This window comes from Sinocyclocheilus grahami, unplaced genomic scaffold (genome assembly GCF_001515645.1).
Source record: "Sinocyclocheilus grahami isolate Dianchi unplaced genomic scaffold, SAMN03320097.WGS_v1.1 scaffold194.1, whole genome shotgun sequence".
Taxonomy (NCBI): Eukaryota; Metazoa; Chordata; class Actinopteri; order Cypriniformes; family Cyprinidae; genus Sinocyclocheilus; species Sinocyclocheilus grahami.
In genome coordinates, this window is record NW_015505373.1 from 562,608 (window position 1) to 585,533 (window position 22,926).

The following is a 22,926-nucleotide window of genomic DNA, read 5'->3' on the forward strand; positions in this document are numbered from 1 at the left end:
TCTGCAAAACAAACAACTCTTGTTGCTGGGTGAACTTGTTTATTTTCTATTAATCCCAATTTCTGATTTCCTTTCCATTGATGTGACCGTAGTAGCAAATCTGCTTCTTTTAAAATTAGACTGAGACTTGCCTTTGTTCACTGATTTACTTCCTGTTAATGTTGGGGCATCCAGTATGTCTCCAAAAACTGGATCACCCATTATTTTTACTTGTCTTTCGACAAAGTTAACAATATCGCTGAAGGTAGCTCTTTGACTTACAGCTTCCTGCAGTTCACAGACCTCTGATCTCCATTTTCCCCTTAATTTGCGTTTATCCATCTCACGCAAATACTGAATATTTTCCATAGAGTTACAACAGCTTCTTAGGAACAAACTATAATCTTGTAAAGCTCGGAGATCTTCACCTTTGATGTTTGCCCACGAAAGAGCCTTTTCCATATAGGCAGACACAATTTTATACTGGTCGCCAAAATGCTTTTGTAGTAAAGCTTTGGCCCTTAAATACCCATGATCGGCTGGCATATGTTGGCAAATCTTTATAATCTCTCTTGGATGACCCCTGGTGTACTGTTCAAGAAAGTATAAGCGATCACTCGGGCTTTCAGTTTTAGTCTCCACAGCACTTTCAAAGGATTTCATAAAAGAATGGTATTGCAGAGGGTTTCCGTCAAACACCTGAATTTCCCTTTTAGGCAAAGATGACAGACACTGTTGTTGAATCAGTAAAGATGTAATTTCATTTTGTTTATCCATAATATGGAGAATTTGATCAGTATTTCCTGAACCAGCACTAGAGCCACTTCCATACGGGGCACTTATGTTCACATTACCACGCTGACTTGTTTGACTTGGGTTTGAAATTGTCTGGGAATAAATGGTTTGGGAAATGTTCTTCTTGTTTGACTTTGTACCTGTATTGCCGTAATCCTTAGAAGAAACCATTCGTTGAGCTTCAGTTCTTGGAGTAAATGCTTTAGCTTCAGCATTAAGGGTCTTGGTTATCTGTTGTCCTTTATCAACATAAGAATTAATTCCATCAGAATGATGCGTCACTTCACTTTTAACAAAATGCCCGCTAGAGTCCTTAAGCACTTTCACTTTTGCCATAGTTGCAGCAATTTCCATTCGCAACCCAAACTCCTCCTTCTGTTTTCTTAGGTTTTGTTCTATTTCTTCAATTGCATATTTTTCCTTCATTAGATTTTGACGTACCAACAAAGCTGCTATATCGGCCTCTGCCTTAATGCGTGCTGAAGAGGTTGATGATGTTGTTGAACGTCTTGAGGTGGAGCTTCGTTTACTTGATCCTTTACTTCCAACATTAGAAATGCTGTCACTTGGATTTATATCATCTTGGTTATGCATGGAAATTTTGGACATATTCTGGTCTCCCAAACCCTCTACAGGACACTCGGCTGATTCCGACTGTTGATCTTGAGCATTATCACTTGAGCTTTCAATTCCATTTATCCACTGCTTTGTGTCTTTTATAAAGGTGTCACTGTGCTTGTATACACTCGAGAACCACTCATTCTGTTTGGTTTGCTCATCACTGGGTAATAATGGCATCAAGCCTTCAAGTTCAGACCACACAGATGAAACATAATTTGTTTGAACGAGTTTTTTGATGGCTGGTATAGAACTTTTAATTGTATTCACATTTATTTTTCGTTCTTTCTGAAGTTGCTCAATCTTATTAGCCATGGCTTTTGCGGTAAGGTGAACTTTTCTTTTACATTTGTCCTGTTCAGGTTCAAGTTCACTCATGATTGACAAAGCACATCATCAAAGACGCTCCTCAACAGATTCACAAAAAGCCCAAATGACAGCTTAAAAATACCAACAGCGCTACGTCAACAGCAAACAAACAGAAACCGCCAGCCATTTCAAATCATCCGTAAACACAAGCAAAGAAATTACCACCAAGGTCCTACCGGTTTGATGTCAGTGAACATTCTCCAAAATCATCGATCCTGTCGTTCTGAAACCAATCATGCCTTGCATCAAGCCTTCAAGTTCAGACCGCACAGCCCCCTACTCATTAGAACGAGCGAGAGTAGGTCCATACTCAGCCAGATCAAATCTGCTCTTGCTTCCAGTCGTCGAAGCGTGCGGGCCTCCTTCCAGATCGACTCATTCATCCTCGAACAAAAACAGTATTTTTTTTGTTGACTAAATTGTAGCGGCCAAAAAACGAACTAAAGCCGCAGGAGTGAGGGAATAACTTGTGACACGTCAATCATCCTTTACATGTGTGTCTTGAGATTTATTTGTCCACCTCCCTTGTCTTCCCCTCATCAGTTCCTGTGTATTTAAAGTGTGGTCTAGGCCTTGTCCTTTGTCAGTCATTAAACGTCATTCTGTCATCCTGATGTTTCGAGTCCTGTGATCCCAAGCCTTTGTTCAATAAACCCTTTTGAGTTACTTTACTCCGTGTCTCCTCGCTCCTTCGTTCCTGTGTTCCTCGTGTGTGTGAACCGTGACAGAACGACTGACCTAAAACAGTAAACGGCGCTCCTTCTTCCGTGTATTTTTTTTGTTGACTAAATTGTAGCGGCCAAAAAACGAACTAAAGCCGCAGGAGTGAGGGAATAACTTGTGACACGTCAATCATCCTTTACATGTGTGTCTTGAGATTTATTTGTCCACCGACAACTTGTTAATTGAGGCATGCATTTCTTGAAGGATCGGCAGATTATCAATGCAAAAGTTTGAATATACGGTCAACAAAAAAATGCGTGCTCCCGCACTCACCCCCTTATTTCCCTCCCAACCCCTACTCACAACAGGTGTTTTAACTCTCAAATAATTAATGACACTCCCACATTTTCCCACAGTCACATGACATCACACATGAATATTTACATGGCTCCTATAAACAAACCACAATTTAACTTACAATTAATAAGTTAGTAAAATAATACTTTTTGGACATTTTGGAGACCCCCTTCTTAAATCAGGCATGTACTGTACAAACGATCCCGAGTTAAGCCCAGGAAGGGCTCCCAATCCTGAGTTAAGCCCAGGAAGGGCTCCCGATCCCCAGTTCTGCCCAGGAAGGGCTCCCGAGCCCCAGTTCCGCCCAGGCAGGGCTCCCAATCCCCAGTTAAGCCCAGGGAGGGCTACAGGTCCGCAAGAAAGCCTATTATTATTGTCTTACTTTGTTTTATTTTACAGAACAACAGTAAAATTACAATACTAACATTTATGAATGTTGATGAAGTTCTTGCTTTTTCTCAACTTTTATTTTGTCAGAAATCCGCAGGAAGGTCTCATTGTTTCTTTTTGTTGACAACAGCATATTTATAAATGATTCTCATTACAAATTAGGGAAGATGTTTGTTGCATGTATCGCATTGTCACATGCTTTGTAAAAATTCATAAAAATGTTACTGAGCAACTGACGAGTAACTCTGTTTCAGCGCAGATTTTCCTTGCGCTTTGGACTTTGAACCCTGGAGTTGCGAGCTCGTGCAACATTGTTTGAATACATGCAATTCATGTGTGTATTAGAAAACATAACATTCTGCAGTTTATTTATTAATTGTTTAAGGCCATTTCATGATTTCAATCATCATACAGTAACCAGCAACAACCACCACTTCCTCTTCTCATTGAAGACCTGCGATGCAGCACTAAGCACTCTCTGTCAGACTCTGGGCCAGGTTTTGTGTGTGTCTTTGCTCCCTATGTGCTCCGTCATCCAGTTTCTCTGTCTCGTGCTTTGAATTCATTGTTCCCAGGTGTTTCCAATGTTAATTGTCATTAGTTCCAGGTGTCCCTTGTCTTCCCCTCATCAGTTCCTGTGTATTTAAAGTGTGTTCTAGTTCTTGTCCTTTGTCAGTCGTTAAACGTCATCCTGTCATCCTGATGTGTTGAGTCCTGTGATCCCAAGCCTTTGTTCAATAAACCCTTTTGAGTTACTTTACTCCGTGTCTCCTCGCTCCTTCGTTCCTGTGTTCCTCGTGTGTGTGAACCGTGACAGAACGACTGACCTAAAACAGTAAACGGCGCTCCTTCTTCCGTGTTTTGTTTTCATTTTTTGAACAGTCTTTTGGTTTTCCTTTTTCTCCCCTGTTTGTCTCCGCAGTACGAAGACCGCCCTTCTGTGAAGCGTGCCGGCCGCGCCGTTGTCAAGCGCCAGCCGGGGCTTTCTCCAGCCCGCTGACCGGGCCGATGTCAAGCCCGTCAGCCGGGGCTATCTCCAGCCCGCTGGCCTCACCAAAGACAAGCCCACCGGATGCTCAGAACCAACACGTACCTATGTCAAGCCCACCAGCCAGGGCTATCTCCAGCCCGCTGACCATGCCGATGGCAGGCACACATATGGCAAGCCCACCGGACATTAATGTGGCAAGCCTGTCAGACGTTCAACACTCCAGTTCACCGACCATGCCTTTTCCCCCCGATCCAGAAGAGGATGCTAGGGGCGAGGAGAAGGGTGTCGGCTTCAGCCCCAGAGCTCGCTCCAGTGTCTGCTCCAGCCCCAGAGCTCGCTCCAGTGTTGGCCCAGAACACACCTTTCTTCCCCCGATCCAGAAGAGGAGACTAGGGGTGAGGAGAAGGGTGTCGGCTTCAGTCCCAGAGCTCGCTCCAGTGTCGGCCCAGGCCCCGGAGTTCGCTCCAGTGTGGACCCAGACCACGCCTGTTCCCCCTGATCCAGAAGAAGATGCTAGGGGTGAGGAGAAGGGTGTCGGCTGTGGCCCCAGAGTTCGTTCCAGTGTCAGTCCTGTTCCCGAGTATAGCCCACGGAGGGCTCCTGATCTCCAGTTCAGCCCAGGAAGGGCTCCCGATCCCGAGTTAAGCCCAGGAAGGGCTCCCAATCCTGAGTTAAGCCCAGGAAGGGCTCCCGATCCCCAGTTCTGCCCAGGAAGGGCTCCCGAGCCCCAGTTCCGCCCAGGCAGGGCTCCCAATCCCCAGTTAAGCCCAGGGAGGGCTACAGGTCCGCAAGAAAGCCCAGGGAGGGCTCCAGTCCCCGGTCCTGGCCCACGGAGGGCCTCGGAACCTGTAAACGTCTCCAAGTATTTTTTTTGGGGGGGTAGTAGGGCTCCAGCCATAGAGGCCGAGGCGGGGGCGAAGGCTGCTCCGCCATGACCTCCTGAACTGCCTGCACCACCATGTCTTCCTGAAGTCCCCACTCCGCCATGGCCTCCTGTGTTCCCTACTCCGCCATGTCCTCCTGTGGTCCCTCTTCCGCCTTGGCACCCAGAGCTGACAGATCCACCATGGTGCCCCGCTCTGGAGACCTCCCGTCTGGTAACCCTACTCCTAGAGGTCTCCAGAGCGACCACCCCCCCTCCCCATTTGATGTTTCAGTGGCGCGAGTACACGCCTTCTGGGAGGGGGGAGTAATGTCAGACTCTGGGCCAGGTTTTACCATCTATACAGTGCTCAGGAAACGCCGTCCAGCAGTGAAATAGCTTAATTTGCATAAAAATGCACTGTCCATGGAAAGCCTGTGGAGGCCCGTCAAATAAGTTACAGCCGTCACTTGTCACTTGCCCACCCGTAACTTATTTGACGGGGCCTCCACTGGCTTTCCGTGGACAATGCATTAACAAGTCATAATTTAAGTTTATAATCATTTTATTATGCAAAACTTACAGTGCTACACTCGGGAAACACCGTCTGACAAGTTCATATACATTACATCTCATCAATATTCATATTTACCTCAAAAAAGGTCTGTCCATTGAAAGCCTATGTAGGTCCGGTCAAGTAAGTTACAGGTGTCACTTGCTGATGTTGTGAATTGGAGTTGGATTTTAGTGACTTTCACCACTGCATGCCCACCCGAAGGGGCCTCCACAGGCTTTACGTGGACCGGGAGGGTGGGTGGGTGGGACTGTTGTGGGAGTGTCTGCCAGAGGGGCCCCAAGCATGACGGAAGTGGTCCGGTGTTTCTATCAGGTTCCGTTTGGAAAGGAGGCCCCATTGAGTTCTGGCACAAGTGGCGCGAGTGAGGCATCACATATGGTTCAGGGCCTATATCTCGGGCCCCGTGGGCCCCATGGAGACCAAAGCGGGCCCACGTAGCGTTTGAGGGGGCGGGCTTTCCGTGGACCATGCATTAATAGGTCATATGTCATAAATACGGTGATTTTATTGAGTAATACCTACAGTACAGTGCTCAGGAAACACCGTCCGGCAGTTTCGTATGCATCAGAGCGTGTAAAATGGCTTCATTGGCATAAAAAGGCACTGTCCACGGAAAATCTGTGGACACTTGGCTCACTTGGCCCTCGAAGACATACAAGCGTCTACCCTGAACGCATAGTAGTCTGTGCACATTAGGTGTTTATTTGTCTTTGCTCCCTATGTGCTCCGTTATCCAGTTTCTCTATCTCGTGCTTTGAATTCATTGTTCCCAGGTGTTTCCAATGTTAATTGTCATTAGTTCCAGGTGTCCCTTGTCTTCCCCTCATCAGTTCCTGTGTATTTAAAGTGTGTTCTAGTTCTTGTTCTTTGTCAGTCGTTAAACGTCATTCTGTCATCCTGATGTGTCGAGTCCTGTGATCCCAAGCCTTTGTTCAATAAACCCTTTTGAGTTACTTTACTCCGTGTCTCCTCGCTCCTTCGTTCCTGTGTTCCTCGTGTGTGTGAACCGTGACACTCTCTCACTGTTGGTGCTTTTAATAATTTTTTTAGTTTTAAATGCTTCCACTCTGCCGACATGTTTGCTGCATTATTGTGTGCCTCTATTTGGTCACGTCACGTCATTGTTCAGTACAATTTATTCTGTCTTTTCGCTTATTCGGCCGAACACCAAAATAGTTTTTTTTTTGTCCTGGCTTGTGGTGCTTTCCCGATCCTGCCCTCCTCTCTCTGTCCCCAATTTGCTTCCTGTCTATTCTGTGTTAAATTAACACTGCTCAGTGTTAATCCACACTGAGATTGTTAAAAAAGTGTGTTAAAGTTAATGAGGTAATTAGTTGATTAATTGGGTGATGATTGAGCATTAGTGATGAACATCTGCTGTTAACAAGCAGAACTACTGAAAGAAAGAAAAACAAGAACTGAAAAAAGAGATGAGACGAGCAGAATTACAAGAACTACAAACAACTAGACAAGCAACATTACCAGCTTCACGCATTGATAACCAGATTGACTTTAGATGTTTTCATTTTAGTTTGTTACCATTATCGAGGTCAGTGTTTGCTTTAGTTGACCTCTGACTTTAAAACACCGCTCGCTTTGTGTTTTTTACTACACCAAGCCTGAGTGAGTGGTATAAGGCACGCCTGCCAGCAGACGATCCCAAGGAAGATTTCGCCACATTTGTGGAGCGTGTAAAATGGCTTCATTGGCATAAAAAGGCACTGTCCACGGAAAATCTGTGGACACTTGGCTCACTTGGCCCTCGAAGACATACAAGCGTCTACCCTGAACGCATAGTAGTCTGTGCACATTAGGTGTTTATTTGTCTTTGCTCCCTATGTGCTCCGTTATCCAGTTTCTCTATCTCGTGCTTTGAATTCATTGTTCCCAGGTGTTTCCAATGTTAATTGTCATTAGTTCCAGGTGTCCCTTGTCTTCCCCTCATCAGTTCCTGTGTATTTAAAGTGTGTTCTAGTTCTTGTTCTTTGTCAGTCGTTAAACGTCATTCTGTCATCCTGATGTGTCGAGTCCTGTGATCCCAAGCCTTTGTTCAATAAACCCTTTTGAGTTACTTTACTCCGTGTCTCCTCGCTCCTTCGTTCCTGTGTTCCTCGTGTGTGTGAACCGTGACAGAACGACTGACCTAAAACAGTAAACGGCGCTCCTTCTTCCGTGTTTTGTTTTCATTTTTTGAACAGTCTTTTGGTTTTCCTTTTTCTCCCCTGTTTGTCTCCGCAGTACGAAGACCGCCCTTCTGTGAAGCGTGCCGGCCGCGCCGTTGTCAAGCGCCAGCCGGGGCTTTCTCCAGCCCGCTGACCGGGCCGATGTCAAGCCCGTCAGCCGGGGCTATCTCCAGCCCGCTGGCCTCACCAAAGACAAGCCCACCGGATGCTCAGAACCAACACGTACCTATGTCAAGCCCACCAGCCAGGGCTATCTCCAGCCCGCTGACCATGCCGATGGCAGGCACACATATGGCAAGCCCACCGGACATTAATGTGGCAAGCCTGTCAGACGTTCAACACTCCAGTTCACCGACCATGCCTTTTCCCCCCGATCCAGAAGAGGATGCTAGGGGCGAGGAGAAGGGTGTCGGCTTCAGCCCCAGAGCTCGCTCCAGTGTCTGCTCCAGCCCCAGAGCTCGCTCCAGTGTTGGCCCAGAACACACCTTTCTTCCCCCGATCCAGAAGAGGAGACTAGGGGTGAGGAGAAGGGTGTCGGCTTCAGTCCCAGAGCTCGCTCCAGTGTCGGCCCAGGCCCCGGAGTTCGCTCCAGTGTGGACCCAGACCACGCCTGTTCCCCCTGATCCAGAAGAAGATGCTAGGGGTGAGGAGAAGGGTGTCGGCTTCAGTCCCAGAGCTCGCTCCAGTGTCGGCCCAGGCCCCGGAGTTCGCTCCAGTGTGGACCCAGACCACGCCTGTTCCCCCTGATCCAGAAGAAGATGCTAGGGGTGAGGAGAAGGGTGTCGGCTGTGGCCCCAGAGTTCGTTCCAGTGTCAGTCCTGTTCCCGAGTATAGCCCACGGAGGGCTCCTGATCTCCAGTTCAGCCCAGGAAGGGCTCCCGATCCCGAGTTAAGCCCAGGAAGGGCTCCCAATCCTGAGTTAAGCCCAGGAAGGGCTCCCGATCCCCAGTTCTGCCCAGGAAGGGCTCCCGAGCCCCAGTTCCGCCCAGGCAGGGCTCCCAATCCCCAGTTAAGCCCAGGGAGGGCTACAGGTCCGCAAGAAAGCCTAGGGAGGGCTCCAGTCCCCGGTCCTGGCCCACGGAGGGCCTCGGAACCTGTAAACGTCTCCAAGTATTTTTTTTGGGGGGGTAGTAGGGCTCCAGCCATAGAGGCCGAGGCGGGGGCGAAGGCTGCTCCGCCATGACCTCCTGAACTGCCTGCACCACCATGTCTTCCTGAAGTCCCCACTCCGCCATGGCCTCCTGTGTTCCCTACTCCGCCATGTCCTCCTGTGGTCCCTCTTCCGCCTTGGCACCCAGAGCTGACAGATCCACCATGGTGCCCCGCTCTGGAGACCTCCCGTCTGGTAACCCTACTCCTAGAGGTCTCCAGAGCGACCACCCCCCCTCCCCATTTGATGTTTCAGTGGCGCGAGTACACGCCTTCTGGGAGGGGGGAGTAATGTCAGACTCTGGGCCAGGTTTTACCATCTATACAGTGCTCAGGAAACGCCGTCCAGCAGTGAAATAGCTTAATTTGCATAAAAATGCACTGTCCATGGAAAGCCTGTGGAGGCCCGTCAAATAAGTTACAGCCGTCACTTGTCACTTGCCCACCCGTAACTTATTTGACGGGGCCTCCACTGGCTTTCCGTGGACAATGCATTAACAAGTCATAATTTAAGCCACCACTTCCTCTTCTCATTGAAGACCTGCGATGCAGCACTAAGCACTCTCTGTCAGACTCTGGGCCAGGTTTTGTGTGTGTCTTTGCTCCCTATGTGCTCCGTCATCCAGTTTCTCTGTCTCGTGCTTTGAATTCATTGTTCCCAGGTGTTTCCAATGTTAATTGTCATTAGTTCCAGGTGTCCCTTGTCTTCCCCTCATCAGTTCCTGTGTATTTAAAGTGTGTTCTAGGCCTTGTCCTTTGTCAGTCATTAAACGTCATTCTGTCATCCTGATGTTTCGAGTCCTGTGATCCCAAGCCTTTGTTCAATAAACCCTTTTGAGTTACTTTACTCCGTGTCTCCTCGCTCCTTCGTTCCTGTGTTCCTCGTGTGTGTGAACCGTGACAGAACGACTGACCTAAAACAGTAAACGGCGCTCCTTCTTCCGTGTTTTGTTTTCATTTTTTGAACAGTCTTTTGGTTTTCCTTTTTCTCCCCTGTTTGTCTCCGCAGTACGAAGACCGCCCTTCTGTGAAGCGTGCCGGCCGCGCCGTTGTCAAGCGCCAGCCGGGGCTTTCTCCAGCCCGCTGACCGGGCTGATGTCAAGGCCGTCAGCCGTGGCTATCTCCAGCCCGCTGGCCTCGCTGAAGACAAGCCCGCCGGATGCTCAGAAGAACCAACATGTCAAGCCCACCAGCCAGGGCTATCTCCAGCCCGCTGACCATGCCGATGGCAGGCACACATATGGCAAGATGGCAAGCCATTAATGTGGCAAGCCTGTCAGACGTTCAACACTCCAGTTCACCGACCATGCCTTTTCCCCCCGATCCAGAAGAGGATGCTAGGGGCGAGGAGAAGGGTGTCGGCTTCAGCCCCAGAGCTCGCTCCAGTGTCTGCTCCAGCCCCAGAGCTCGCTCCAGTGTTGGCCCAGAACACACCTTTCTTCCCCCGATCCAGAAGAGGAGACTAGGGGTGAGGAGAAGGGTGTCGGCTTCAGTCCCAGAGCTCGCTCCAGTGTCGGCCCAGGCCCCGGAGTTCGCTCCAGTGTGGACCCAGACCACGCCTGTTCCCCCTGATCCAGAAGAAGATGCTAGGGGTGAGGAGAAGGGTGTCGGCTGTGGCCCCAGAGTTCGTTCCAGTGTCAGTCCTGTTCCCGAGTATAGCCCACGGAGGGCTCCTGATCTCCAGTTCAGCCCAGGAAGGGCTCCCGATCCCGAGTTAAGCCCAGGAAGGGCTCCCAATCCTGAGTTAAGCCCAGGAAGGGCTCCCGATCCCCAGTTCTGCCCAGGAAGGGCTCCCGAGCCCCAGTTCCGCCCAGGCAGGGCTCCCAATCCCCAGTTAAGCCCAGGGAGGGCTACAGGTCCGCAAGAAAGCCCAGGGAGGGCTCCAGTCCCCGGTCCTGGCCCACGGAGGGCCTCGGAACCTGTAAACGTCTCCAAGTATTTTTTTTGGGGGGGTAGTAGGGCTCCAGCCATAGAGGCCGAGGCGGGGGCGAAGGCTGCTCCGCCATGACCTCCTGAACTGCCTGCACCACCATGTCTTCCTGAAGTCCCCACTCCGCCATGGCCTCCTGTGTTCCCTACTCCGCCATGTCCTCCTGTGGTCCCTCTTCCGCCTTGGCACCCAGAGCTGACAGATCCACCATGGTGCCCCGCTCTGGAGACCTCCCGTCTGGTAACCCTACTCCTAGAGGTCTCCAGAGCGACCACCCCCCCTCCCCATTTGATGTTTCAGTGGCGCGAGTACACGCCTTCTGGGAGGGGGGAGTAATGTCAGACTCTGGGCCAGGTTTTACCATCTATACAGTGCTCAGGAAACGCCGTCCAGCAGTGAAATAGCTTAATTTGCATAAAAATGCACTGTCCATGGAAAGCCTGTGGAGGCCCGTCAAATAAGTTACAGCCGTCACTTGTCACTTGCCCACCCGTAACTTATTTGACGGGGCCTCCACTGGCTTTCCGTGGACAATGCATTAACAAGTCATAATTTAAGTTTATAATCATTTTATTATGCAAAACTTACAGTGCTACACTCGGGAAACACCGTCTGACAAGTTCATATACATTACATCTCATCAATATTCATATTTACCTCAAAAAAGGTCTGTCCATTGAAAGCCTATGTAGGTCCGGTCAAGTAAGTTACAGGTGTCACTTGCTGATGTTGTGAATTGGAGTTGGATTTTAGTGACTTTCACCACTGCATGCCCACCCGAAGGGGCCTCCACAGGCTTTACGTGGACCGGGAGGGTGGGTGGGTGGGACTGTTGTGGGAGTGTCTGCCAGAGGGGCCCCAAGCATGACGGAAGTGGTCCGGTGTTTCTATCAGGTTCCGTTTGGAAAGGAGGCCCCATTGAGTTCTGGCACAAGTGGCGCGAGTGAGGCATCACATATGGTTCAGGGCCTATATCTCGGGCCCCGTGGGCCCCATGGAGACCAAAGCGGGCCCACGTAGCGTTTGAGGGGGCGGGCTTTCCGTGGACCATGCATTAATAGGTCATATGTCATAAATACGGTGATTTTATTGAGTAATACCTACAGTACAGTGCTCAGGAAACACCGTCCGGCAGTTTCGTATGCATCAGAGCGTGTAAAATGGCTTCATTGGCATAAAAAGGCACTGTCCACGGAAAATCTGTGGACACTTGGCTCACTTGGCCCTCGAAGACATACAAGCGTCTACCCTGAACGCATAGTAGTCTGTGCACATTAGGTGTTTATTTGTCTTTGCTCCCTATGTGCTCCGTTATCCAGTTTCTCTATCTCGTGCTTTGAATTCATTGTTCCCAGGTGTTTCCAATGTTAATTGTCATTAGTTCCAGGTGTCCCTTGTCTTCCCCTCATCAGTTCCTGTGTATTTAAAGTGTGTTCTAGTTCTTGTTCTTTGTCAGTCGTTAAACGTCATTCTGTCATCCTGATGTGTCGAGTCCTGTGATCCCAAGCCTTTGTTCAATAAACCCTTTTGAGTTACTTTACTCCGTGTCTCCTTGCTCCTTCGTTCCCGTGTTCCTCGTGTGTGTGAACCGTGACACTCTCTCACTGTTGGTGCTTTTAATAATTTTTTTAGTTTTAAATGCTTCCACTCTGCCGACATGTTTGCTGCATTATTGTGTGCCTCTATTTGGTCACGTCACGTCATTGTTCAGTACAATTTATTCTGTCTTTTCGCTTATTCGGCCGAACACCAAAATAGTTTTTTTTTTGTCCTGGCTTGTGGTGCTTTCCCGATCCTGCCCTCCTCTCTCTGTCCCCAATTTGCTTCCTGTCTATTCTGTGTTAAATTAACACTGCTCAGTGTTAATCCACACTGAGATTGTTAAAAAAGTGTGTTAAAGTTAATGAGGTAATTAGTTGATTAATTGGGTGATGATTGAGCATTAGTGATGAACATCTGCTGTTAACAAGCAGAACTACTGAAAGAAAGAAAAACAAGAACTGAAAAAAGAGATGAGACGAGCAGAATTACAAGAACTACAAACAACTAGACAAGCAACATTACCAGCTTCACGCATTGATAACCAGATTGACTTTAGATGTTTTCATTTTAGTTTGTTACCATTATCGAGGTCAGTGTTTGCTTTAGTTGACCTCTGACTTTAAAACACCGCTCGCTTTGTGTTTTTTACTACACCAAGCCTGAGTGAGTGGTATAAGGCACGCCTGCCAGCAGACGATCCCAAGGAAGATTTCGCCACATTTGTGGAGTGGGTGTTGGTGAATAGTGGATCACCATTCACCGCCTGCCTCGCCGAAGAGGACTTCACCAGCCCCACTCCCGACCCAAAGCCCAGCCAGCCATCACTCCACTACATGGCTAGTACTCCAGAGCCCACAGCCCGTACCCGCTGTGATCAAGGAGCCAGCACTAACGGAAGCGACAGAGCCAAACTTCGCCCCATAGCCCAAGCTTGATGAAACGTCTGACCAGGTGCATGAGTCAGCAACATGGAGTCGTCGGAGTCCTCGTCGAGATTGAGGGAGCTGATAGGGACTCCACCCACACTCCAGCTACTGAGGTTGAGCTGCAGCTGGCCTCTGGGAACTTTTATCAGAAACTTATTTGAGAAGGATTTTATTGACTGGTTTGGAAAGGTTGTTTCCAATTCCCCTGAACCTCCAGTGTTTCTAGTGTTTCCTTTTTTAATATTTTTAAATCGCTAAAATGTTCAAAAAAGCATCTATTATATAATATCCATTTCTGATGTTGAATTTCCGGCTGCCGATAATTAGTTCACCGCTCAGGTTTCACTTTCACGTGGTGTGACTCTCTGCGTATTTTCTATGCGTGTGCGCTCCGCTCAGTCGCTACACCATTACTCGTCGTTAGACCTACCTGAAAAACTAAAAAGCAATTTATATCATTTGTAGGCCTATCGTTATTTTCTATTTGTGCTATTATTAGTAATTTCTTTATTTGTTCTTATTTTATTACTGACTGCTTACTTGTCATTTTCTATTCAATTCAAAGCTATGAAACTGTCTCGTGCTACTGCAACAAAATTACCCCACTGTAAAATCAAAAATACACTGAGTGAGCAAAAATATGTGAGATAGCTAGTTATAATGGTAATTAAACAATGTTTACATATGAATAAAAGCCTACATTAAAATCTGTCATATAAATTGGTCTCTTCATTAGAAATTAGCCTACTGATTGCCACCATTGATGGACAAAAAAATGTAATAATATTAAAAATATCTGTATGACAGTATATTCTGCAGTTCTTGCCTGCTGTACCGAGTATCTATACCTTTCAAAGTATCATATCGAAGTTAGAAATTCAAGTATTGTGACAAAATCAATTTTGTAGGGTGCCACAAATTTGTTAAAATTTCCAAAGTGTGCCGCGACTAAAAAAAGGTTGGGAAACACTGCTCTAAGCTACTGTTCACCTGTGTTCCCTCCCAGCCTCCCTCTGCTGCCTCCTCTCCTAAAGCCAGCCAGTTCATCAGCCCTGTCTTCACTGGTTCCTGTCAGTCCCTGAGCTCACCCTCAGTCAGTGCCATCCGGGTGCTTTGATCCGCCTCGGGCCTTCCAGTCTCTAGCTCCACCTAGGTGTGAGGATCCCCAGTCTCTGCCTCCAGCCTCCGAGGCCTGGATTCCACCTCAGTTCTTTGACCGATCGTCTCCGCCTTGGCTCCTAGTTCCTTCATCTCCACTGTGGCCTGTCATCACACTGGCTCCACCGTGCTCCCTTGTCCCTCTGGCTCTGCCTTGGTCAGTCGTCGACCCTTCTCCTTCCCTCCTGCTTCACCTTGGTCCTCTGTTGCTCTGGTTCTGCCGCTGTCTTCTGAATCCCCGCCTCTGCCTCAGTCACATGAGCCATCAGCTCCGCCTTGGCCCTCCGGATCCTCGTTGTCTCCCTGGCTCTGCGATTCTCCGTCCTGGGCTCCTCTTCCACAGGCTCCGTCTCCGCCAGACCATGGCTTCTCCCTCCGGCGATTCCCACGTGGGCCGCTGTCCTGGCTGCCGTCTGGGTCAAGTCAAGTCAAGTCACCATTATTTATATAGCGCATTTTACAGTGCAGATTTTGTCAAAGCAGCTTTACAGTATTAAACAGGAAAATTGTGTGTTGAAATAGTGTTCCGTTCTCCTTTGGCCAGACGAAACCAGGAGTTTAATTCTAGGCTGCAACAAAGTCAGATTGTGCAGAGGATATATCTGGTTCCTCTTGTCCTGATGGCCGTCTAGGTGAGGAGGTCTTCGGAGGGGATCTGTCTCTGGGGCTCATCTAGTTGTCCTGGTGTCCACTGACATTCAGGGCTGTCAAGTTTGTCTCTTGGTGCTGATCCACCATCTGGTCTGGATACAGACTGGATCGGGGTGGCTGCAGTGACCATCTGATCTGCATACAGTCTGGATCTGGTGGCTACGATGACCTCGGAATCCTTTAAGAGATTTGAATTATAGAGATGTGTTAGTGTGTTATGTGTAAGCCAGGTTAAAGAGATGGGTTTTTAATCTAGATTTAAACTGACAGAGTGTGTCTGCCTCCCGGACAGTGTTAGGTAGATTGTTCCATAGTTTGGGAGCTAAATAGGAAAAGGATCTGCTGCCCGCAGTTGATTTTGATATTCTAGGTATTATCAAATCGCTAGAGTTTTGAGATTGTAGCAGATGTGAAGTACTACAATGCAATAAGAGCTTGCTCAAATACTGAGGTCCTAACCATTCAGGGCTTAATAGGTAATTAGCAAGATTTTAAAATGTATACAATGTTTAATAGGGAGCCAGTGCAGTGTTGACAGAACTGGGCTAATAGTAATATGGTCATACTTCTTGGTTTTAGTAAGAACTCTAGCTGCTGCATTTTGGCTTTCAAAAGGAATGATTGCTATCGAGTAGCACACCTAGGTTCCTAACTGATGACGAAGAATTGTCAGAGCAGCCATAAAGTATTAGACAGTATTCTCGGTTATTACATGTGGATGTTTTTGGTCCTATAATTAACACCTTTGTTTAGTTTTCAGAATTTAATAGTAAGAAATTACTAGGCATACAGTTTTTTATATCAACTATGCATTCCGTTAGTTTTGCAAATTGGTATGTTTCGTCAGGCCGCGAAGAAATGTAGAGCTGAGTATCATCAGCATAACAGTGAAAGCTAACACCATGTTTCTTAATAATATCTCCCAAGGGTAACATGTAGAGCGAGAAAAGTAGTTAAAGAGATGGGTTTTTAATCTAGATTTAAACTGACAGAGTGTGTCTGCCTCCCGGACAGTGTTAGGTAGATTGTTCCATAGTTTGGGAGCTAAATAGGAAAAGGATCTGCTGCCCGCAGTTGATTTTGATATTCTAGGTATTATCAAATCGCTAGAGTTTTGAGATTGTAGCAGATGTGAAGTACTACAATGCAATAAGAGCTTGCTCAAATACTGAGGTCCTAACCATTCAGGGCTTAATAGGTAATTAGCAAGATTTTAAAATGTATACAATGTTTAATAGGGAGCCAGTGCAGTGTTGACAGAACTGGGCTAATAGTAATATGGTCATACTTCTTGGTTTTAGTAAGAACTCTAGCTGCTGCATTTTGGCTTTCAAAAGGAATGATTGCTATCGAGTAGCACACCTAGGTTCCTAACTGATGACGAAGAATTGTCAGAGCAGCCATAAAGTATTAGACAGTATTCTCGGTTATTACATGTGGATGTTTTTGGTCCTATAATTAACACCTTTGTTTAGTTTTCAGAATTTAATAGTAAGAAATTACTAGGCATACAGTTTTTTATATCAACTATGCATTCCGTTAGTTTTGCAAATTGGTATGTTTCGTCAGGCCGCGAAGAAATGTAGAGCTGAGTATCATCAGCATAACAGTGAAAGCTAACACCATGTTTCTTAATAATATCTCCCAAGGGTAACATGTAGAGCGAGAAAAGTAACGGTCCTAGTACTGAGCCTTGAGGTACTCCATACTGCACTTGTGATTGTATGAGACCTCTTCATTCACTGCCACAAATTGATGGTGGTGAGATAAGTACGATTTGAACCATGCCAATGCACTTCCTCTAAAGGCCGGGACACACCAAGCCTTTAAGAGTAAGTAAGAATTAAAGTGAAAGAAATGAAAACGAGAAAGTAAATGAGAGCGGCACTGGCAGAAGGCTGTTCTTACATTACGTGATCTTACCCAGGCATTCCAATATTCCAATATTTTCATAAGAATATGAGCCGCTTAAAATGTTAAAGTTATCAGCATAACTAATATTCTAAATGGTAAGAAAGCGCTGCTTTGTTTACATTTCATATATCTTCATATATCTCCTATAGCATTGTTTCGGTTGCTCCGTTTGAATGATGAATATTTACTACGGATAGCTGCTGATATAGACAGCTAATTCCTCTCAGGCAGGCGCAGAAGACACGTGTTAGTTTGCAGTCGGCTGTAGTTTGAGCAGTGTGTTCATGCGCAGCCTTTTGGTCCGACGTTGAAGGAAACTTGAAGGCAGGTGTGTTGAGGCAAGTTGGAGCTAAACTCTGCAGGACCTGGCCCTCCAGGACCGAGTTTGGGCACCCCTGGTCTACTCTATATTTGTCAGACTCTGTTCCTTGTTTTGTGTGTGCTTTGCTCCCCATGTGCCTTCCTTGCCCTTATTTGGTCCTTCTGGGTCCTGTCCCCATTTAGTTCTATTAGTTCCAGGTGTTCCTTGTTATCAATTATCCTCCTCACCTGTCTGCCCCTCGTTATCTGCCCTATTTGAATTCTAGCCCGTTCTGTTCTCTCTCGTCCGGAATTGTATATATGTCTACCCTTGCTACGTGTTTTCCTTGTTACCTGGAAGCTCATTAAAATCTATATGTTTGAATTCCACTCCTCATCTCCTTGGTCCTTCGTCTCCGTGCTCCTCACAGTAGCAAAACATGACAATATTCTTGTTTTCTCCCTGTTTGTTTATTAAAAGATCTTACTTAGACTCTACTCCTTCGTCGTGCGCTCTTTATGCTTGACAGCCCATAACCACCCCTATTGAAAACTAAGGCACAATTCCTGTTCTCAGAAGGTATCAAAGCATGAGCAAGAAAAAATATTGTTTAAAACACACTGTTATAAAATACAGAACACAGCATAATGGAAGAGCCCAGCATACACCATGGGGACACAACCTATTGTGACACTGTAGTCACATGAACCAAGGCACAACTACTTTGCTCTGAAGGCTTTTTGCACACTGCATGACAGAAAAAAAAACAGATTAAAACACAGATGAACTGTTGTCTTCCGAAATGCAAAATGTGGAACTGGCACAGCAGATTCTCATGGACAAGGAGGAGAAAGCCAGATATACTTCAGCACAGTTCTTCAATGTAGTTAATACTTCATTATTATGAGCCTCTTCCAATATAGTAGTTCATATTATACCGGTTCTCTCTGAATACTCGATTCTAATTGGCTGGCAGGTATGCATTAAAACTTTAATGCACAGGTAGTTTCAAGTCAGTTTAATTGCCCTTCTATATTTATGTGCTGCTTTAAAGGGTTAGTTCTCCCAAAAATAAAAATTAGCCCGTGTTTTACTTACCCTCAAAGCATCCCAGGAAAAAAAAAGGATACTTGAATGCACAAAAAAATACTTAAATACCAGCAAGTACATTTGTAGTACATTCTTTTTTTTTTGTGCTAAATAAAATTGTAAAAATTATACACTATAAATACACGAATTAAAAGTATATTTCTACTTCAGTAATACGTCAGTGCAATTGCAAAAGTATACTAAATACCACTGAGATTTAAATTGATGTTTAGTGCATTGAAATAAATTATACTACTGCAAAAATATACTGTCAGGGATTCATCACAGTCACTGCAGTCACCAGCCCGGATAATCACCCGATCACAGTCACCTGAGTTCTGATCACCCGCACCTGTTGTCACCAATCAAGCCACACTACAAATACACACACATCCCAGTCACTCACTGTCCGGTCTACCGTTCACACCTATGGACTGCCCTGGATTCTCTATACAATATTCTCCTTGAAAGACTTCCCTTCTGGTTCTCCCGCGATCCTCCAACGACTCCTTGGAAGCTGTTCCACGATCTCCCACGAAACCAGCATCAGACACTCACCCTAAGAACTCGGATAAGAACCCTGGAATCATTCACTCTGTTGACACTCACCTGCCTTAATCTAACCCATTCCACTCCTCCACATCCTGTACCAATAAACCATCTTGTCTTTCACTTACCCGTTGTGTCTGGCCTTGCTTTATGACATATACAGAGGCCTTTTATTATTGTATTTTCTAAAAGTGTGCTTTGAAGGATTTAAAAATTAGTTAAATGTTAGTAAACTTTTATATAGTTATCCTAAGTTCTATTATGGATGTGCTCGCTTTATTTGACGTCTTTTGGACAGTTGAAAAAAAAAAACACCCGCCTACTCCCATTCTAAAGCTTGGAAGAGCAAGGATAATTTTTAATAACTCCGATTGGATTCGTATGAAAGACATACACCTAGGATGCCTTGAGGGTGAGTAAAACATGGGCTAATTTTCATTTTTGAGTGAACTAACCCTTTAATTGACGCACACAAACGCACGCACACAGAGATCGGAGATCGAGCTGCGTGCACACAGAAACGTTCAGGAGCACAGAACACACAATGTTTTTGAAGTAACTAAACTCACATCTTCATTGTTTGTAGAGAGATACACACAGACGCAGGTAATTCCCACACAACTTTCATCTCTCTCTCTCTCTTTCAGTAATTGTGATCTTACCACACTACTTCATCTTTGTGTCTGTTATAAAGCGGGCAGAATGCTGGATCTAATGAGCCATAACTGACAAAAATAACCAGCATTTTTACCCTTCCAGTCAAATAGTGTACTGCAAACATCAACTGTTCTAACTTGTCAATGCTGGCAAATGACCTTGGTATAAATGGGACAATGCATGGCTAGCTGTGCATTAAATTATTTTAATGCATGACGTAGAGGCAAAGAACCACCCGAAACACAGACTGAATAGGTGATTGTATGTTAGTGAGGTCTTGGGTATGATGTTGTATTTTTTTAAGTTTTGTTGCAGTCATGCAATTATACAATGTTTATCAAACTCCCTTTTTACACTGTATGATTTAATATACAAATCATAGTTGAAAGCCCTTAACCCTCTGGGGTCGAGGGTGTTTTGGGGCCTGGAAAATTTTGACATGCCCTGACATTTGTGCTTTTTTCAGTTGCTTACAAACATTTGAATGTCTAAAGTTTAATAACACTGTAATCAGCACAAACTGGGCTACAATAATATGTGAGCAGCATGTATGTACGTGATTGTGTTTTTGAGAAAACAACATTTATGCGTGTTTAGTGAAAAACTACAATTTTAAAGTCACTGAAATAAGGCCATAAAACACATACAGAACATTTGATCACAAGACTTTTGAGAACTGGATCTTGAAGTCTAGAGTTTTTGCTTCAAAATTATGTGAAAATCATCTTACTCACTCATTCACAGAAAACAATATATTGATTTAAATTTTCTAAGACACTTTTTGTGTAGAAAAGGTATATGCGAGTAGGCGTGAATGATCATGAATAATGCTGTGATTCACACCTGAGAAGACAAAGGCCCGCATAATGAGGTGCATAATGAGCTGTCAGGTGTGTGACTGAGAGGGAATTGCTACTTGAAAGAATGTGAGGAAAAAATAAATTTATATATTTTTTGTTTGTAGTTTATTTAGAATACATATAACCATCACATAAAATAACTCATGGTAGTGTGTGCATCACATGGTCTTAGCTGTGGTCCAGGTTCTTGTGCAGGCAGGAATCCCCATTTCTATGACCAAGTGGGCTGCTTTGCTTTGGCTCTCTTTGCAACAGGTTCTTTTACACTGTTATTCTCACATCTGAAATAAAAAAGCAAGCATGCTGTTTACACAAACTACATTATTACCATTATTGTGATGTTCACTGATATACAGTACATACTGTTGTTGGGAATGTAGATTGTAATTGGCCCTTCTTTTCAGGCTGGAGCTGTGTCAGGTGGAAGTAGAACTGGGTCGCTTCTCGTCTCTGCGTCAGGAGCTTGAGCTGGAGGAGAAGAACGTCCAGTCTCAGGACAAGAAGAAACAAAAGCTCAGACTCCAACGAGAGAAGCATGTTATCAAAGAACGTAGACATAAAGCACAACATGACAAAATGTAAATTTATTATGAAATGTGTCACACAATTACACAAAGCTTTCATCACATACACAGCAGTTTTCTTTGAACATAGACAAATAACTTAGCCTGCCCTGAGCCACTTAACACTTTACGTCATGTCACTTTTAGACTTGTTGAATTTTTACCTGATGGAAAGTACAGTAAAACAGATTTTCAAAGGAGGCTATGCAATGTGAACACATTTGCATTTACAGTATACACCAAAGTGCCTTAAAGCAATTAGGAAGGAAACTATTTCATATAGGAAGCTATTTGTTATTTTTCTTTACCAAAAGAACAATTTAAGTAAACAAAAAAAAAAAAGCTAATCTTATTGGACTTTTCTGACTTAAAATTATCTTGGCAGATTACTTATTGTAAGTTTACACAAAGTAAATAGTCTTTAACCTACTGCCAACAAGGAGAATGGCCTCTTTTTTTTTCTTACAGAACCTGGCATCACAGAGGCGAGTCGTATGTGGGCAAACACCACTTAAAAAGCTTTTAATTGAAATTTTCTTAATGTTTGTTGATTTTTCAGACAACAATGTTGTTTGTGTGATCTTCCATGTGACAGAGAATATAACAAGGCTTTACAATTGGAGTTGGATGTTCAGAGGAAACAACAGCAACAGGCTCTTGCTAGCCATCGCAAAGTGGCTGTCTACCTCAAACAGACGTTACAGAGGTAGTTACAGCATATTTTATTTTATATTTATTACATTTTATTTTATATTTACAACTTTTATTATTCTGATTTCATATTTGTAGCCAGTCTAAATTTTTATATGGTGTATTCAAAAGAATGAAATATATAACTTATTCTTAGAGTTCTTGTTTTTCTAGGATGAAACAGAAAGCGTCTGAGGCAGAAGAGAGGAGGAAGGAGCTAATAAAGAAGAGGCAGACAGCAGTGATGACACTTAAAGCCAGTTTTGCTGCAAGTCAGGTACTCAATTCAGTCGTATGTGTTGTTTGTTCAGTTGGGAGTTGTGACATGTCTGTGGAAGCAGAACCTGAAGAATTACACTATTATTAAATTGTAATATGTGTGTAATGCCTTAATCATGGTGCTCCATGGGGCCAAGTCAGGCTCAACATGAACTAACAGCATGGGGCTTACTAACCTCCTTGTGGGTTCATCACCTTCAAGGAGATGCTTAGACTAAAGCAAAGGGTTAGACCAAAGGCTTTAATGGCAATGTTGGTGATGACAGAGAGGAGTGAGTGGGAAGAATGGCCTACTTGATTTGAACCTGAGCTGTGTTCTGTTGTAGGACATTTGTTCTCATCATGGATTGGCCATAAAAAACTCAAACAAATAGTAGGTGGGAAATAGGAACATTTGGCAGAAGATCCTGTTAAGAAGATTTTTAACTTCCACCTCTTGAGGAAGTATTCCTTCATCCCTAGGGAGGCTGGAGACATGGAGTCTGAGTGGAACCTGTTTAAATTAACAACAGGTGCACTAGATAGGCAACAATGGGAAACCCACCAAAACAGGAATGGTTTGACAGTTGAAGGCCACTGACATTTTTCCCCACTGTTTTTCATCAGTTTTGCATCTGGCTAGGACCAGTGTCACTACTGGTAGCATGAGGCGATACCTGGACCCTACAGCGGTTGCACAGGCAGTCCAACTCCTCCAGGATGGCACATCAATACGTGCCATTGCCAGAAGGTTTGCTGTGTCTCCCAGCACAGTTTCAAGAGCATGGAGATTCCAGGAGAGAGGCACTTACTCTAGGAGAGCTAGACCGAGCGGTATAAGGTCCTTAACCCATCAGCAGGACCGGTATCTGCTCCTTTGTGCAAGGAGGAACAGGATGAGCACT

At 45.3% G+C, this 22,926-nt stretch overlaps 1 protein-coding gene across 1 annotated transcript in view; it reads left to right on the forward strand.

Annotated features, from left to right (window-relative positions):
* Positions 1-22,926, forward strand: part of cfap74 (cilia and flagella associated protein 74) — a 138,786-nt gene that overhangs the window by 9,335 nt on the left and 106,525 nt on the right. The window contains exons 7-9 of the mRNA XM_016285216.1: positions 20,915-21,088; positions 21,669-21,779; positions 21,938-22,040. Of these exons, the coding sequence (XP_016140702.1) occupies positions 20,915-21,088; positions 21,669-21,779; positions 21,938-22,040 (388 nt within the window). The remainder of the gene's footprint in view (positions 1-20,914; positions 21,089-21,668; positions 21,780-21,937; positions 22,041-22,926) is intronic.